This window comes from Opisthorchis viverrini (genome assembly GCF_000715545.1).
Source record: "Opisthorchis viverrini unplaced genomic scaffold opera_v5_115, whole genome shotgun sequence".
NCBI lineage: Eukaryota > Metazoa > Platyhelminthes > Trematoda > Opisthorchiida > Opisthorchiidae > Opisthorchis > Opisthorchis viverrini.
Window position 1 is genome coordinate 1,105,758 of NW_008751773.1, and position 19,581 is coordinate 1,125,338.

The window sequence follows — 19,581 nt, forward strand, 5'->3', positions numbered from 1 at the left end:
ATATATATATATATATATATATATATATATGGCAATAGAGATATGTATTACGTGAGGTTGTTTCATTCCAGCGTCCTACAACACGTGGCGATTAGGAAATACAATGGTAGTTGCTGCTTCACGGAGATAGTACTGCCGGAAGCGCGAGTAATTCGGCGTCTGTAGTGGGGAACCCACTTGACTAGCTGAAAAACTTACATTGCTACAAAACGCCATTTTGGTCAGTTTTACATGAAACAGACGCATCAACTGATTCATTGATGTGGTGATCAAAATATAGGGAGACTGCGCCTACCTGATGAGCCCCAAGAAGGACGAAACTGGTCGTGGGCTGTCGAAAAGTTTTCAGAAACATTTTGAATAGTTTCCTTTATGAAAAAGTTGAAGTATTTTTTAAGTCAGACGGTGAGCTGCTACCAAAGGCAAACGGGTAAATCAGTCCTCGCCTTGAAGTGTCGATTTCAGTGGATTTTGTTACCTGAAATTGTAGATAAAGACCAGCAACATTTGCTCCCTCTTTTTCTGAACGACATTTATACTTTGTCTGCCGGCTTGCGCTGTTGTTGACTGAATACACGGAATCCGTATATCTTAGGACCGTACATGACATTTGAACTTATCGAAATGTACGCATTTTCCACTCCCCTCTTCCATCTGTTCCTACTTCCCAATACCTACCGAATACCGACCGTCTATAGTACGATAGCTTCAAGTACCCTGTAGCGTCCTGAGCCACTCGGATTCTACACCGTCATTGAGGATATCAGTTTTATTTCTCACCTGGAATTCCAGGTCGACCTCTTGGACCTGGGTAGCCAGGTTGACCTTTCTCTCCTTTTGGTCCCAACAATAACTGTTGGGACACACCTTGCAGTGTGTAGGGGCCGCGTGGGCCAGGTTCTCCAGGTGGCCCCATCTCACCCTGTTCACCATCTTCTCCGCGAATTCCATCTTCACCTGGAGGACCTCGGGGGCCCTTGTCACCCCGCATTCCCATCGCTCCGACATTTCCGCGGATACCAGGCGAGCCCTGTTAATATGTGGAAGTGTGAAAACAAAACAGTTGGAGCAAGACAAAAGTTGGTTGGAGGAACGGTGCAGTAGACAAAAATCAGTTGTGAAGCGGAAAGGAGCTCACATAGTTAAATTTGAAGGCTTGCAACGGTTTATGTGATGAGTCATTGGGTTAAAAGCGGAATAAATACTCAGAAACAATGAGATACGGCTGCAGGCCACGTCAATGAAGTGAGCATATTATTCAACTAACTTACAGCAATACCGATGCGACCAGGTGAACCTTGTGCGCCAGGTTCTCCCTTCGGTCCGGCTAGCCCTACATAACCAGGTTCGCCTTCTGGTCCTGGAGGGCCACGCTCCCCAACTGATCCAGGAAGTCCTGCTAGACCACGACTACCTGGCTTTCCATCACTTCCAACTTTACCATCCCTTCCTGTCGGTCCTTTCCCACCTGGGGCTCCAGGCGGTCCGCTGGCCCCCTGTTCACCGGCGGGGCCAATAGGTCCAGGTGGCCCTCGTTCGCCCGAAAGACCTGTTTGTCCTTGTTGTCCTGGTGGACCGATTTTTCCACGACGTCCTCTCGTTCCTGGAGTTCCACGACTACCTTGTTCTCCAGGTGCACCCATCTCACCGCTATCTCCAACAATTCCTCGGTTTCCTCGTGGGCCCTGTGTGACCAGAGCGTATAATAAGACACAGGTATAAACGTTGATCAAGGCTTACTACTTGTTGTGTACAATTAAAAAGCTGTAATTAGTGGATGACTCTTTCAAACTGCAAGGAAATTTGAAGTTTCCAGTCAACGTACACCTCAACAATAGAAGGATAAAGCAAAAGGAACCCAGAATTTGTTCATCTGAACTGCAGTCATATGTAAGTAATTCTCTTCACATGGTAACTAATCACAGTGCTCCCAATTTCCAAGGCGATCTCCGTGACGGGGTCCACTGAAGTTCTGGAAGGGGAAACAAATCTGAAGAATTGTAATAGAAAATTATTGGGGATGTTTTCCACTAGTCCGGTGAGAAAATTCTCACCGTCAATTGCTCCAGTCGTCATTCAATTCCACACACACACACACATAACTACGGGTCCAAAATCTTGCTAAGAAACACATTTTCACAATGCTGTAGCGTAACAGTAATCCTGAAAACCTAGGCATTGATTGATAGACGAAGCGGGTTGGTTGTCTAAAGTTTGAGGTCGGCTCATCTAAGGCTGACATACAGTAAAGATAGCATCAAAGATGGTAACTGCGTCATTGCGTTACCGGTACTTTGGACTCACCGATACAAGTGACAACCAGAGCAAAAGAACAAAATGAATGAACGATTTCCAGCATAGTGACATCCAAAATGGACGAATAACTCGAAAGTGGTTTTCTTTAGTTGATGAATAGTGTCTCCAACAAGCAAACGCAATCAACCCTGCTGTACAATTGTTTGGAAGCGTCGACCGGAAAATGTGAGGCCAGTTTAGTTCGGAGCATGAATCAAAGCAAAATATGACAGGATACGGTCAGAAGACAAGCTTTCTGAGCTTAGTGCGTGTAGGATGAAATAAATAATAAGTACACATTTCTTTTACCGGCTCCTACCCTGAGCATATCAGTCACGAAGCGAATAAAAGCTGTAAAAAACGTTCGAAAACTTACAGGTGCTCCCGAAGGTCCAGGTGGTCCAGGTGGTCCGGGAGGTCCAGCCGCACCTATTTCACCATCATCTCCAGGTTTTCCAGGAGGACCTCGTAAACCAATACCTCCTGGAAGTCCTGAAGCACCATCCATGCCCTTTTGGCCTTGATATCCCTGTGGTCCAGGTTCACCATCTTTTCCAGGAGCTCCAGGTAGTCCAGTAGGTCCTCTTAGTCCAGGCCTACCTGGTTCTCCATCTTTACCTTGATCCCCAGGTTTACCTGGCAGTCCATCCAGTCCAGGATTTCCAGGCATCCCTGGTGCACCCACCATGCCAGTGTCACCCTTCGGTCCCCGCTCCCCCATTGGACCACGAGGACCCTGTTTGCCCATATCACCGACTGGTCCAAAAGGACCCATATCGCCCATATCCCCAGGAGGACCCATGGGTCCTGGGGGTCCTGTAGGTCCCTGTGGGCCAGGAATGCCTTGGGAACCTTTTGGTCCAATAGAACCTTGTGCACCAGCCCCACCCGGAGGTCCACGCATTCCTGTAGATCCGCGAGGTNGATGGGGCCGGGAATGCCTTGGGAACCTTTTGGTCCAATAGAACCTTGTGCACCAGCCCCACCCGGAGGTCCACGCATTCCTGTAGATCCGCGAGGTCCCATTGGCCCTGGGCTTCCACGTTCTCCTTTCGGTCCAGATTGTCCGTCTTTTCCAGCAAAACCCTGAAATTTCAGGATGATATGGGAGATGCGATTGACCGCGGGTTCTCTTCAACGAACGATCACCCTTAGCCAACGCGAATACACCGTATACCGGCTAGTATTATTCGGACCATTGCAAACTTAGGAACTGAGCAACCACTGTACACGGATACCAATTGGGAGATTGCGGTAATTCAGACTACTCAATCCGTGCACTCCGATCGGGGTTAGCTATGGGAGCTCATCACACAAGAATTCTTGCTATCGTACTATGAAACAAGAACCGTGGCGCTAGTTTACTAGTTCTAATAGATGGCATCAATGACTAATGGCTCTCATGGAGTTCATGAATATTTTCGATATAAAGGTCGAATATAACACGTTTATCCGAATACATGAGGGCCCAATAACGGTATTAGATGTACGTCATACAGATGAGACGCAAAAGAGGTGAGTCGGTGTTTCAACTGACTGATAAAATAAACTAACGGTTGGCAGTATGCATTTTTCCCATCAGTGGAAGGTGCGAAATCCGTGTTCAATACCCCAGCTTATCTGGAAACGCTGGTTAATTCAGCTATGACATGCAGTTCGGTATATGATATCAAAACCCTGCAGCTGGCGAAAATGTGTGGGTGCTAATTCGACTAAGTGACTGCCATCTACAGTATAATGCAAATTGAATATCAAACCTCGTTCCGGTTGTCACAATAGTGGACCTAAGGCGAGTGCCATATTGGTGCGAACCAGACACTACAATATGAACTTGTAACCCACCGGGGCCCCTCGTTCTCCAGGGGGACCTGCTTTCCCATCTGGTCCGGGTTCTCCGGGGTCACCGGCAGCTCCTGCGGCACCGGACGGACCATCGTCGCCCTTCAACCCAACCGGACCCATCATTCCAGTTGATCCAGGAGGACCCTGAGGACCAAAGGGTCCCATTGGTCCAATCAAGCCATCAGAACCTTGAAAACCAGTTGGACCGACCGGGCCTTGAGGCCCAGGTAGTCCGAGAGGACCTTTCACACCAGGTTGACCCATCGGTCCAGGTATGCCAGTTTCTCCACGCTCACCCTATAAGAATAAACAGAATGCAGAAAATTTCTATACAATTAAAATGGAGGAAACAAAGTTAAAGGAGATAAACACCATCTTCTTTGAAGGGAGATGAAACTTAAGATCTACTTCAAGCCGAGTCTGTCATCAAGAAAGCGAGTTACGTTTCAAGAGTAAAATACAGAACGAACTGTTTCTTTACGCTGCTACCAGTATGACCCAGTTTTTCAAATACTCACCTCGCATCGAGTCAGTCAATTTGTCCGTTTCGATTCTCAAGTACCTTGACACCACTAAAACACCTGTTTCACGAGAGAAATAAATCACTTTCCATCTATTATTCACAAAGTTTCACTAACTATCAGATCTTACCTTGAAACGAACTTAGTAAAGGTGGTTTGATTATTCTAGAGACGGTTCAGACATCGAGATTGCCCGGTGAACTTCCTAACCTTGGTTTGCATCCTCCCCTTTGAACCGTCCTCTTCCTGCCCGACAACGTCATTCCCTTCAGTTTACAGAAGAATTGTTTTGTAGGTCCAGAAAGACGGTTGGTCAAACGAGAATGACGCAAAGTCGAATTCAGCCAATCTCGCAGCTACTGTTATTGAGCTTGGTGCAAACGAACCAATGTCATACACAACTTAAATAGCAAATATAAGATTACTTGTTTCTCCCATAAAAACTACAGTCCCTAACGAAACTTTGTTCACTTACCACGACCACTGCGGTCCTTGTACTCAGCTTTTCTCGGATAGAAAATTCGTCCAGCTACACCAACCAGACTTTCCTAAACCTCCTCTGTACTTTAGCACAGACCTTCTGAGTAGGATCGATACATCTCTCTCAACCTTACTTTGCACTCAAAGTCTGCTACACACTCAGTTCAGGGCGATTTTTAAACAGTTTCGATATATGTCTATTAGAAAATGAGTCCGCTAGGTACATCAAAGCACTGTCTTCAAATACTTATTGTAGCCTTTACTTCAGTACTATCCATGCGGTTCTTCATCGTTACTGTGAAGAAGAGACCATCGGGGGACTTGACGAATATAACGGGATATTATCAGTTCGGCTAAATATTCCGTTTTGTACATCTGTCTTGCATTTTACTGCGATTGCCTCAACTTTTACCTGCCTGAGTGACACTGTCCCCTGTCTAATTAAAACAATTTTGGAAAGAAAGACAGATACAAAGATATAAATTTTTATTGATATTGACCGAACTCAAGGATAATGCGTGTCACGACACTGCAGATGGTACACTCGGATTGATTTACAAACGACACACTGAGACTGGTGGGTGATTCAAGCCCATTAGTTTCTTTCGTTTTTCTTATCAAGGCAGGTGTGGTCTTTGGTCACTGAGGCTTCAAATTGTATCACACTGCCTATATCACTATGTCCTTAAAAGGAAGTAAAAGTAACTAAACATAGGGCACTATTTTAGCGCTTCGAAATCCAACGACCGATTTCGCCCTTCTTAGGGTTCATCAGGTAGATGCAGTCCCCTTCTTTCTATCAACCTTATGTGCCACAAAATTTGGACGGAATTCGACAAATACTTTAATTTGCACACGAATTCGGTTTTCGACTTCTAACTCCAACATGGCATCAGAGCATTAGCCGCTAATTAGATTCACCTACAGATCGGAACTTTTCTCAGGATAGAACGATTGATACGTCTCCACGTTGAAACCCCCTTAGAAACAACAGCAATCGTGACATGTGACCTGCCTGAAAGCAAATATGTGGCAGCAAAGCCAGTGCGGCAGTTGACGCTGCGAAGGCCAATCGGAAGTTTACCAGCTCGACTACATCTGTGTCCTACCTTAAAAACACTTCATTGTTTACTCGAGAGATGGTCAGCCTAACCAGAGATTTCCCAAAAAGTGCCGCTTATACTTAATAAAGTTTTTTGTCCTCACATGTTATGCCTGGCTATTTTGAAGGAGTGTGAAAGTTCCATCTTCTCTCCTACGACACATTTGTCCACCTCGGTATGCTCAAGGGGATGGGATCGCCGAAGGACTTCTCACATGACCCAGATGAGTGTCTCTCACCTAGCTTCCCAAACAGTCCTCCTGGAGCAAACACAGAAAAGATTGGATTCGGATGAGAAATTTTGGTTGGGTAGTATACTTAACGCCGTGACTCTCGCTTTGAACACGGATAAGCATAGCTCCTGGACAACAGCCTTAGTTCTAGACGCTCTAGTCCAGCTTGCTTACTGAAACCCTTCCTCCAAAGAGATATTAGCAGTGATATATACCCGATTGTGTGACTAATGGTTGGAAAATTGTTATATCTTAGAGTGCGCAAAACTTTTCGGTGTTTTCCGAAAAACCCTACTTTCTTCAAGGGCCACTACGCCCATTCTGTTGCTTTTTATTTATATCGGTAATTTTTTGTTGAACCCGTCCATAATCGGTTACAAGCATGCCGTCTATTCAGTTCTCAAAATACGGTTCACAAGTCTTCCCCCCCCCTCTGAACGACGCAAACAGCCTCCTAAATGAGTAAAACTGTCACTTTCAAAGCATTAAGAATGGTGACTCAACCATGTCCAAATCCATCCTCGCGAAATACTAGAGTTTAAAACCAGTTTATAATCTTTTCACGTAAGAATTCCTTGTTACAGTTATCTTCTGAGCATGATGAATTTTCCTTTGTTACCTAGAGTCGATGAACTTTTCCGTTCAAAGTCACATTATGCCTTAAATCTTCACCTCACGCAGCCGCTCTGAATTGGCACGTTTCTCAGTGGTCTCAAAGAGCGTTACTTTGTGCTGATAACCTGACTCACTGTGGGCTATATAAATGCGGCGGTCTGACTAGTGGCGTCGCTGTAGAAGTTAACAGTTTGGCCAGTTTTGGACAAAATTCTTGAGTTCTTAAGTTGTTAAGCTAACGTCCCCGTGAACAGCTATTTTGTGATGTTCCATATGACTGTGACGTTTGAGGCATTGGGAACTGTCCACGTCCGTCTTCCTCGTTGATACAACTAGTATCTGTATTGCTTTGTGTATGGCCTCTTTTTGTTGGACTTTTTGGGTTCGTCTTGTATTCTAAGTGATAGAAATGCTCGTCCACTGGTAATTTGTCTACCTTAACTTCAACAATATATTTGTATCAAGTTAGATATCTTGCACCTGCAGAGTAGAGAGTTGAGAAAAAAGGGACTCACCACTGCTCCCGAAGCTCCTGAAGCTCCTTTGCTTCCTTTGGGACCAGGTGGTCCCATTGGTCCTTGCATCCCGTTTGCACCGATCATCCCGATTGGTCCCAGCGGTCCACGTGGCCCTTGATTTCCCGGAAGGCCAGGGTCTCCATCCTGACCAGGCTTGCCGTCAAGTCCAGGATCACCTGGTGGCCCTGGAGGCCCACGGACTCCATCACTGGCTGCTGGACCGGGTGGGCCAGGTTCTCCAATCTTCCCTGGAGGTCCGGGCGGACCAGGAGGACCTGGCAGCCCCGGTTCACCGGCGGGACCACGAGGACCTGTCACGACTGGTGGCTGAAGAAAGGGTCCTGGTCCTTTCACACTCTGAATTGGTACATAGATATCAAATTGAAAAAGTCTTGTCATGACTGGAACATCATATATTTTGTGCTGAAAGCGACTTGGTTGAACAAGTGTTGAAACAGCGCACAATATGATTCAGAAGAAAGTTAAACAAGCAGCCGAAGTCGCCACATTAGATGACTCATTGGTTCATCTGGAAAAGTCACTTACTGGTACAGGTGTCGCTGCTTCGTTCTCCTCATCAGCTCCGCCTACTGAAACATCTTCGGATAAAGGATCATCGTTTTGTCGTTTGACACGCACAGGTTCACCTGAAAAAGTAATTAAAAACAGTCAGCACCGTTTCTACTGACGACGTTACCCAGCCGGTTATGAACAAACATCTATTTCACGCGCTTCAGTCTCTGCATGTTTGAACACCTTCGTCTTTCATTTACATTGTTGGTTCTAAAATTTTTCGTTTCACCCTCCTCTCCTGCGGTTACTTTGCGTGACTCCAAGTCCTCTTTAACTATGATACATTAGGTTACCTGAAAATTTGAACAGTAATAAATAGAACATTGTCCAGTACAGTGACGTAGATTTTAGTGCAGTATAGCCACCCGCAGAACTAGTGTCACTCAAATGAACTCGCTAATATTGAAGGCTGCTACCCCATCTAAAAAATTTCCGAAGGTTTTGTGGGACAGTCAGCACCTTAGCATGAATAGTACGAGTTTGTTGTCCAACTTTTATAAGACATTTTGAGATCCAGGCTGGAGCGCTTTTGGACTTTTCGACCAGGCATCACATGTGACGTGCAAGGAGGAATATGTGCATCCATTGGAGAGGCCGGATGTTGAAATCCGAAGCGTTCCATAAAGTCAGAATGTATGAGACCGAAATCATCGTGATCAACAACTTGGTAGTTAATGTGAAATCCACGCCAAGACAGCTGCTGTATGGGCACTTTGAGAATGGTTCAAGATGCTTTTTAGGACTAAACAATGATCCATATCAATACGCTGTTCGACTCTCTTGTAGATTTCACTACGATTTTGCCTAATATGGGATTCTCCTAATCCGGGAGTTTCTTCTTGATGAGCTTGATTGCGCGGTTCGATGAGGTACAGCTACGATGCATGCTAATCGTGTGCTGAATTACATTCAACTGTGAGACCAGTGCCATACATTAGGTTATTATCTCTCGCGTGCACAATGGGCGCGCTCATTCAAAGTCTTCAAGCCACTAAACGGCAGTCACGGTCTTGCAGGACCCTAGTGTCATGATCGTGAGTCCCATCCAGTGTCCCGATGGTGGAGGTTAAATAAAGCTGGTCTCACTCTTATGGGTTATTGGCTCATTGAGTCCTTTCGAAAAGTTTCATTAAGAAACTTCAACAAACAATCCGGTCAACAATACGGTTTGAAAATCTGAATTTCTACTATTGTGGTCGTCACTCAACCAAGTAATAAAACAGGAACTTCCAAAAGACCACAGCGCTCCATCAAAGGTGCCAGATGGTGTGCTTCGTGATCCCATTTGGTCTGTGTTTAATACGGCCGTCATTCATTCATTCATTCATTCATTCATTTATTCATTCGGCTATTGGGAACTTGGGACATTCTGCTGCTCTTCTGCCTGCATTCCCCATCTAAACCTAACACCTTGTCGTGGCGGTTGGATGTCAGTACTCGGTTGGGATACACTGGCTGTAATTTCGTTCCTAAGAATTTGAGAGTGTCTAAAAAGCCAAAGATCAGAAATTGCGTAGTGAGCACCAAGTGTCCGGACTGCGTCGGGCATGGCTGGGTGTACATCCTTACTGCACTCAGCGGCAGGAGTTTCAAGATAGAATTATGGTTCCCTCGGGAAACCAAGACTACCCTATTTGTGAACGCACTGGCGCCGCATTTAGACATCAAACATAATGCCAAGCAGTGGCGGACTATGTGCTGACTGCCACCGGCTCCTTAACTATTACAATCAAAATGCTCTAAAAGGCCGGCTCTGTTCAAAAAGCACCTGCCGTGGACATCTACTTTAGTATTCAAGCAGTTATCCCTTTACTGCCTACGTTCTTGAGCTAAGCGGGAGTCTAGTGGCCAAGTTAAACAGACCCTAGAGCTGGTGGCTTCTGTATAACTGTTCAGCAAATGGAAGCCCGAATGACCATGATAATTATCCCAACAAATCAGGAACACACATGAGGTTTTTAAGAATGGAACCGGTTAGCGGTCACGAACGCAGAACAGCAAAAACACGTCAACTTCGACTCGGAGTCAGAAGCATCAAAACTCCCCTCAACTAGGATGGAACTGGCTGACCCGAAGGGCATAGTTCTTAATACTAAGTCATTGAAACGCAACTGTCAGCGAAATTCTGTTGATCAACCAAGGAAAGACACAGAAAGCTATCTACAGGGCCTGGTGGAGTGGGAATTAAAAAAAAACAGCCGAAGAGAATGCAGAAACGGATTCGCAAACGCAGATAAGTTGAACAAAAGAATACTGGACGAACTCAACAGCATCAGTGAAAGGATAATGGCTGACAAGAGGGGTTTGAACACTTTTGTTCGTGTGTTTGTTCCCAGAGAAACCATTGTAAAAAAGGTTGCGCGTAATACCCCTCCCCGCGAAACGGACAGTGGACTGGCGCTTTCTAGTGCTCCTGGAAGACCCATCTTTTTGTGGGGCAATGTAAGTGTTCCCTAAATTCAAGCAGCAACTGGATCAGTCAGCATCACAGGTTGAATGACACATTGAAAGATCAATGGACCCAGAATGAGGACCTTATCAAAACGACTGTAGTTGAGATCACTAATATCGAGAGTGTTAGAAAGACATCGGGGTCAGTTTTATGAAGTTTAATGACACATTGTTTCTTCTGTGGTCAATTGGAGGAGAGTAGCTCTTATGAAGAAGGCCTCAGGGTTCGCCAGTTACATTAGCTTTTCAATCTAAGGGCAATAAATTTAGCGATCTCGGTAGACGGGATAACTAACGATCAGTTAATAGAATTCACGGGATCAAATATTATACACAAACCAGTGATGTCACGAGGAATTCATTTTTCAGCACTGAAGTGAATCTACTGACCAAAAATTGATAGCTTCAGAAGACAAGGGACACATGGACTGGTTGGAAGTCGAATATGCCCAAAGATATACTGATTCCTTGGGAGGCAAATTTCTCAACTTTACTCGAAAAACTATCCAGCATTATTCGAGTTATTTTCCTCAGTTACTTTAGAGGATGGGAATTTCCAGTAGACCTGAGAAGGCTGAACCTCGAAGGGCAGCAACTGGACCACAAAACTGAAAGATTACCGGAGAAAACGGATAACCTATCGAACTGTTTGGATCGAGTTGACAATGGCCTGATTTGCACAATCCAGGAAGCTTAAACTATTCAAAGACAGTGTAAAGACCTCACTTTAGTGCCCTTCTCCACAGGAAATGATAGACAACATCAGACGGGGAAGCTAACTGCCTCCCATTTCTAATCATCACCCTATTAAGTAACCAACACATTCCGAGATGTTATTACCGGTAGTCCTGTTTAAATAGAGCGGTGACTAACATCTGCCAGGAAGCAAGGTTTTAGTAATTCATTGGAGCAGAATGTGGTCTTCCACTGGTACTTGAAAAAATTGGCGGAAGTAAAAGAACTAATGTTGGTGTTCAGTTTCTGCTATCAAGCTTATGTTTGTTAGTGGCTCCCAGTAGGTCCTTGTGTGTGTGCTCTGGTCTCATTGCCTCGGGTTTACACAGTGGCTTGTCCATAGAACCAACTTGGGCTTCACAACAACAGCCAGTGGTTTATGTAATGTTTGGAGGCGTCCGTTGGATCCGATATGGTGGACCGGTGGAGCTGTTTTGGAGGCAAGATATTCAGTCATATATGCTTTTGCTCTAATCTGTGCAGCACTATTTCANGCACTATTTCACACATCATACCAGCTTTTGGGAAATCGGTTACCGATAATCAAGCTATAAATAAGTGACGATCACTAACCGTTTTGCACTGAAACCGAACTGAACCAAGCAGCTCTGCATCACTCGATTTGTGGGCTGTTTACTTGAGATCTATACTTATGTCGTAGTAGATATTATCCTATTAAATGTATTAAATGTAGTTAACTGAATATATATATATATATATATATATATATATATATATATGTATATGTATATATGATTTTCTTCGTCTTGAGACCACCTCAGAGGACCGGCCAGAAAGACATCTTCCTAGAGGTGTTCTCACCCGACAGGTGGAACTGAAAAATGCATATTTGTGGAGAAAAAGTCGTTGAACTTTTAACCCAGAAGACTTTAAGTTCTTACGCGGTTGAGGTGAACGATGCCGTAGAGTATTCCGAAATTGTTCCCAGTTTCAGACGGTCCTATCGGATCCAGACGGAAAAAACCCGCACAGCACAGATCAAGATAATCGTTCATGATAATTGCAGTAAAAGACCAGAGAAAAGCACATCTTCGCGCGATAGTTCTATAGACACTGCATATAAAACTCATGCAAGCTTAACGATGTGGAAATCTTCCAGTCTCACTAATGTTGGAGATCACAAAACGCCGCTGAGATCAGAAACACCAGATATCGAGTGTAGCAACAGCTCTTTTGTATTTTATTATCACACTACAAAAACGAAACAGTGTAGTCTCAGAAATCACGTGTTTAATTTGAGTCATCCAAGAGTCGTCCCTTATGGAGAATTAGGACAACCTCGTAGTGCGTTAGGTAGGCAGAGCAAATGAGTCGTTGTATTCCTCTTGGATGAATTTCCATCTGAGTGTGCCAGAAGCGTGTTAGGTGGCCCAAACTAAGACGTGCCTTCCTAATGGTGGACAATGTGTATTATATATACATATATATGTATATATGTATAAATGTATACATATGGATGGAGAGAAGAAGATCAATGGATGGTGGAAGATGAGGAAAGGGATCAAGGAAATGCATGCAAGAATGGCACGAAGTCATTGAACCCAAGAATCGTCGGTGTTATTAGAGACAAGGTGATCGTCAAACGAGCTGCCTTCAAGAAGCGAATGATCGGTCAAATCAAGCAAAAGGTTATTTACAACAAATCTTGATATCCGATGGAGGCTTAATTTCCTGGGTACAGCACTACAAGTAGTAGGTAATGTCCTCTTATCTACCCCATTTTTCGCATTCTAATCAACGTAATTAAACAAACTATTATGGAAATGTTACACAACACACAGGACCTAGAAGTTATCATATTCATGTATGCCATTTTCGAATGTTTTGCACTACGTAGTATAGCTGCACATTAAATGATGTTCCTATATTCTCTGAGACGGGGCGTTGTGTGTTCACCACAAGCATGCAGCCCTGACTTGTCGATGCACCAGTATACGTCTGAATCACGCACGATATTCCTATATTTTCTGAGACGGGGTGTTGTGTGTTCACCACAAGCATGCAGCCCCGATGCACCAGTATACGTCTGAATCACGCATGCGTAAGGGGAGCGAACATCTGGAGCAAACAAACCCTAACCAAATGAAACCTCAAAAAAGACTACATTTTCTCAAAGAGAGGTCCACTTCTTATATATCTCGCATAGTAAACATCCCCTGTCAGCGAGATTTTGTGTATCGCACAGAGGTGTTCTGTATGGGCATGAGGAAGTACATGTTTTCCATTGGACTGTTTGACCACGTTCAGGGGCAATAAGAGCGAAGTAAACATTTAAATAAATAATAATCGTTCAGTTGTAACATCCTTTCGGTTCCTGACTGCCGTGCCATCCAGAGGGAGCACGAGGACTGGGATAGTGCCAGGCTGCCCAAGCCCAGACAGGAGAAGTCGAGAGGCAGAGGTCTGGTTCGGACCACAAGCTTTCCGGTTAGTAAATCCGCGTTCCAGTATCTGAGCCATCTCACCTCCGTAGAAAACATTTATCAGACGCGGAAACTATACTAAAACCACCCAGGTTTTTTTCTGGATTTCTTGTTTGATTTACCAGCAAGCATCACCAGTTGTGTGCACTCGATAGTTCGAGGATCGTTTAAACTTTTTACTATTATTTCTGCTGATCCCAGTAGATGACTCAATTCCTCGTTGCTTATTTAGTGCTTCATGCTGTTTAATGTCTTGTATCCTTTCAGAAGGATTTTTTGTATCCTCGTTATTCGATTTTGAACAAGACTCCCACGAAACAAATCACAAGTAATCGGAACAAACTAGCCCGTAGTTTTCAAGCGCCGCTGTTGTTATCCAACCGGAAATTCTGGACAAACGTCTCATTTGATCAAAATAAGGGTCATCATTATGAAGCCTCAGATCAAGCACTAGAATTTGAACATGCTTGTCTGATCAGGGTGCATAGTTTGGGGGACATTTAGCCCTTAGAATTCTGCGCGCGTTAAATTAAAGGAGTTCAAGTCCCAGTACCGCCGAGAAAATCTACTTGAGCTCAAATGAGTTCGAAACTTGAATCCAGTACCTTCGTCCTTTGGTATGGTTTAAGCAAAATAACCGCACGAGGACAACTGAAAAGTTGTTCGAATCAGGGTGGTGGGGATAAGAGCCATAGGACTTGCACAATTTCCCTCGTACACTGTTGCCACTGCAGGCCTAGGTCTTTCAAGAACGGAGGCTCCATGAAGAAATGATTGTGACCAGTATTCAGAGTCTTCTCCTCTGGAATGGTAACCTGCGATGTAACTCCAGGGTAACTCACTGGCCTCTCCCTAGAGTAAAGCGCATAACTTCTACCGCGTCGTAAAAAGCAAACATCGCTTTTTTGGTAGTGGATAAAACAATCCCCGATTAAAGCGAAGCAGACGGCTACCGTAAGTGGACATGAAGATGAAAGCCTTATCAAATCAGTTTACAGGATGTGTTGGATAAAGCTGACTGTAGGTGGTCCTCAGATAAAAAACCTATTTTCTCTAGGGAAGCGATGATAAGAAAACAAGAGAATTTGATAGGTGACTTCGTTCTCGACGTCTCGTTGAGCTTGTACAGTTGCAGAATTAACAAACCAGGAGAAGAAAGAAGTAAACGTTTCAAAGCGTAAAAAGTATCGGTTAGGAATCCACATAGCGAAATAAGAAGGGACGACACAGTTGGTAACACTTTTATCAGTCACAGTAATTGTCCCATGGGGAAAGACTAAAGGAACGTACCGTCGTTACATTATGCTCCGAACGGTACCACCTCGCGCAAACTTTTCCCATCGTATTTAGTCGCATTTACAAGCCCATCTATAGAACGAAGTTCAGCCAATCAACTGTCAAAGCTACTGTTGTATGAATAGCGACTAAGTTGTCTTTCGAATTCGCTCATATATCGTGGATACTCCCTCAGCAACCATACATTTTATCCCTCGTTGGGTTACCAGTTTCTTAGGTAGACAGCAGAGTTAACAGTTTGTCAAATCCGGCTAAAGTCACAAGCAACTCAAGTCGAATTTGCGACATATGGGCGCTAGACCTTCATATTTTCCAACAAAATAGTTCTGCTACGTCAATACTGAAAGCAATAACAACATACCTATGAGTGACCGATAAACACAATGAAGATGAATGCACTTACTATAGACATTCAAACAGATAAGACTCACCCGTAACTGTACATGGATTGCTGAGTAGAAAGCTTAATACAGTGAACAATAAAAGTATCTGGGACTTTCGGCACCGTAACAGACTGCCAGAAACTGCTTCGCTGGACTGTTGTGTCATACTTTCTAAGCCGCCGCGCTAAGCACGGCCACCACTGTCCAGCTTTCAAGGAGGGCTAGCCTATTTTAATGCCACGCGGTTTTAACCGGGCACGCACCGTCTCTTCCAATTGTGGGCCGCTGCTGGATGGACATCCGGACACACCGGTGAAGCAGCCGGCATGAATGGCCTACGCGGTGGACAGCATCCGACCAGGTTTGTCTATACCGTTCCCTTTCGCTCAGGTTATCGATCCAAGCTGTCTGGTCATCCAGGTATCTCGAGATTGTGCAAATTCGAATCTGCTGGCCACAGGTGGACAGCCAGTTATCTAGGCAACAATCTAACAAGGGGAGCACATACCCTACTTTCAGATAACAGAATCTTCCAAATTCCGTTGGTTTGAAGGGTTTGTGATACGAGGTGTATAATGTTAAAAAAGGTTACACGAGTAATGCGACGCATTGCTTCTGGAATAAAAAAATTCAGGTATATGGGTGGTTTGCAAGCCTTCTGCACGTTTCTGCCGTCTACGATCAGCTGGACAAGAGTGGGCGTGGGTGAAAATGCTCGATTGTGCTCACAGATATCTCACCAAATTCAATATATCCACCTCCTAGTTGAAGTTCGGTCAAACTAATTGATTTGCAGTATTAGAGATACAGCTCGTGCCGGGAAATTTCGATACGATACAAGGGAATTGGAAGGAGGCACTCAATTAGTCCAAGTAGTTGCGTGGAAACTACTTTTCTCATTGTTAATTTATGGTGTAAGCGTGCAGTGATAAAATCTATCTAGCTTCAATACTCCGATCATGAATCATAACCGGCACGTCCGCTTCTGAAACCCACCATAATATTTAACGATATTCTGTTCGTTATCTCGGTCAGAAAGATACACTATTGTACACCTATGGAGACAAGACTTGTAGGGAAATGTCAAAAGGTATCTCTTTTGGGGAGNCCGAAAACGAAAGGTGCAGGGAGAAGCATTTTGCTCTTAGGGTGCTTTCTTCATTAACTCCCGTCAGCAGCCCATTGTGCTAACTCTGTTTGTAGGAGATTTCGTGACCCCGACACACTCTGTGTTTGAGAGCGTTCATCCCTGTCGCTGCAGTGGCCTGGTCACACACAGCTGAAGAGTCACAGATGCCGCGTCTTTCGTATGAGCGCTAGATTTTTATCGACCATTTGATTAACCTTCAGTCACTTAATGGTCACAGCTCAGCTGGTGAAGTTTATGTGTGCAGTCGAGACCATATCATACCATATCAAATGCTGTGATGGAAATAAATGGGCTTCTGAGCGGCTTGAGTCAAAAGAATCAAAAATTTATCAAGATATCGACAACAATAGGAATTAAATCCTAGAAAAGACAAACTTCTTCATAGCAGTAGTTCCGAACCTGGAGTTCACGGAGCGTCTGACATAACCACAAGTTGTGGCTAATTATTTTGACCAACAGTGGCTAGAAAAGATATTTCTCTTCATTGGTAATCAATGGTTGGATTGGTAAAATTCTGATTTAGATCGATCGAATAAGAATGATGGTTTGAGAATAATGGTGTGACTCTATTTTTGTGACCCGAATAAACTACTTGAATTGTATCATCGAGTCTCGACTTATAAATCAAGGCCTACTGAAAACACATTCTACTGACGTAATTTGAGTAACATGAAGAAGAACAACGCTCCCTGAGTGGACCTTATGAACTGAAGCTGAAATATTTTGGTTGTTCTATTTTTAGTCGGTTTGATGTATTGAAGGGGACTATCTATACAGCTCCGGGAGAAGCTCCACCCATGTATACTAGAACGATGACTGAGGTGGACAATAATTGGGAAGAGTTGGACAAAATAAAGCCGCAACTATTTTGGTAGTGGCCTACAGAATTCTCCAAAAAGAAATAACAGTGGTATGTCCTTAAGCCAACTAAGACGAGCAACGGTGCACCAGCGCCCCACCTATTCAAAACCAAGACGCAAGCAAACCAAAGCAAACCAACACATGTCTGAATGTAACAGTGAATAAGCCAAGTGGCAAACCAGTCTGCAGCATTTAAACCATATCAAAATGGATATACACACTGCTGATAAGGTCACTGAAAACTGGCCTGTCGATGAGTTTTCAGCAACCTTCCGAGTAGCGTGTTATGTCTGTAAAATGTAGTACGAATTTTCCAATATCGTACCAACTGAAACACGAGGTTTCCGAGTAGGTGTTATGTCTGTAAAATGTAGTACGAATTTTCCAATATCGTACCAACTGAAACACGAGGTGGCCTGTTGCAACACATCAAATTGCGGCATGAATGAGAGATTCACCTGAGTTCCGAAGATGCAGATAAGTGCATAAGCACGATTTCGTTGAGCTTGGGTTCGGGTTGAACATTGGGTTGACGGAAACTCGCGGGCTGTGCCTACCTGATGAGATCGAAGAATAGCGAAACCAAACGTAGGTTACCGAAGAGAGTTTAGAAGCCTTGTGAGTAATCTATTACGTCTAAGTGACACGGAAATTTTATATCAAACTCAACACTGCATATTCCTTTACGGAATAACTCGCGTCTATGTTATCATTCGAACATAATTTGGCACGGTTTTGCTTACCCGGAGCCTACTGCCCGCTCAAGCTCGCCGTTTCGCAAATATTTGATGACCATCAATGGAAATGCGGGTATTCTGGTTTGAATGGCGATACCAGGTGGTCATTATTGATTTTCGTGTTCTATTCATAGGGTGCATTTTTTAACTATTACACAATGGGTAGCTATTGAATCAAAGACCATAACCTTTCTGGGCTCCGAATATTTGTCTCAATCCCATGAACCCGGTTTGTTGATAGTGAATGAGAAAGGAAGAGGGGCAGATAAACAATCAGCATACAGGTGGACGAAAACACGGTAAAACCACTTGGGTTGAAATTATACTCAGATTACGTTTTTGTCTGTCTGTTGCTTCCAAATTTACCGTGTTTCCACTTGCCCATAAAGCTATTGACATCGGAGTGAAACAACTCTACCTACACCAGTACCACTGATGATAACGTCAACTAATTCACTCAGTACACAGTACACACACAAATACACGAGATATAACGGTCCGTTGGGCGTGTCTTCCAATTTGCTATGTTCATGCAATACTCTGGCTGACAAGCCGAATGAGTCACCAGCCCAGTTGGGGCAACCGTCGCATACTTGTCGAGGGAAAAGTTCTATTTTCTACCATGTTAGACAAAATAAACAATTTCTTGAAATGATTCAGACTAACTGGAGGACAGTGGCTGGCTTTGTTCACTCACATCCTGTGTATGTTGTACACACCGTAGTGCCGTGTTTGAAAATGGTCAGTGGTAGCTGGGGACATAAAAACAAATTTTCCAAGTAAATAACCCAGTACCGGTTCGGAGGTGGGGTTAATTCGAAAATAGTAGAGAGCAAAATGCTGGCAGGAGATTTCCCAAACACAGTACGATGGCTGAATCTGGGTGCTTCCTACAAGTAAGCTACTCGTCAGGTAATCATCGACGTATGAAAAAGGCATATATTCGCCATCTAAATTTAGGTAATATTGAACATGGTCTCCGTGGGCCACCTAGTATCAGTCCTGTCGCATGAATCAAGGGTGAACAACATGATATTTCTATTAGTACATCAGTGGTAGAGGCTATCAGTCGTTCATTTTTTTATTGTCAACTCTTTGAGGTGCGTGGCTTTCAGGTGAACTTGTCTTCGCCTACGGCTATCCAGTGGAAGTTTCTTAACAAGCATCAAATGTGCTTGATCAGCGTGAATACCACAGCAAATAGTATATATCCGTCTAGGCCTCACGGGATTCTTCTCGTAATCTCAAACTTTGTGGCACACACTGATTGCATTTTACTCCGTTTGCGTTTCGGTTAACTTGATTCAACTACAAATTTAAGCCATGTCTATTTACGGTAAGTACG

The 19,581-nt window shown here is 44.1% G+C and overlaps 3 protein-coding genes across 3 annotated transcripts in view; 2 read left to right on the forward strand and 1 right to left on the reverse strand.

Moving 5' to 3' along the window:
- Positions 1-8,007, forward strand: part of T265_05922 (hypothetical protein) — a gene marked incomplete at both ends in the record, with an annotated part of 13,630 nt that extends 5,623 nt beyond the window's left edge. Inside the window, 3 exons of the mRNA XM_009171057.1 lie at positions 2,926-3,113; positions 4,158-4,409; positions 7,651-8,007. Of these exons, the coding sequence (XP_009169321.1) occupies positions 2,926-3,113; positions 4,158-4,409; positions 7,651-8,007 (797 nt within the window). The remainder of the gene's footprint in view (positions 1-2,925; positions 3,114-4,157; positions 4,410-7,650) is intronic.
- T265_05921 (hypothetical protein) overlaps positions 1-15,720 on the reverse strand; it is a gene marked incomplete at both ends in the record, with an annotated part of 29,712 nt that extends 13,992 nt beyond the window's left edge. Inside the window, 7 exons of the mRNA XM_009171056.1 lie at positions 781-1,030; positions 1,272-1,685; positions 2,672-3,475; positions 4,138-4,434; positions 7,604-7,963; positions 8,153-8,253; positions 15,537-15,720. Of these exons, the coding sequence (XP_009169320.1) occupies positions 781-1,030; positions 1,272-1,685; positions 2,672-3,475; positions 4,138-4,434; positions 7,604-7,963; positions 8,153-8,253; positions 15,537-15,654 (2,344 nt within the window). The remainder of the gene's footprint in view (positions 1-780; positions 1,031-1,271; positions 1,686-2,671; positions 3,476-4,137; positions 4,435-7,603; positions 7,964-8,152; positions 8,254-15,536) is intronic.
- Positions 8,073-19,581, forward strand: part of T265_05923 (hypothetical protein) — a gene marked incomplete at both ends in the record, with an annotated part of 14,680 nt that continues 3,171 nt past the window's right edge. Inside the window, one exon of the mRNA XM_009171058.1 lies at positions 8,073-8,261. Coding sequence (XP_009169322.1) covers positions 8,073-8,261 — 189 coding nt within the window. The remainder of the gene's footprint in view (positions 8,262-19,581) is intronic.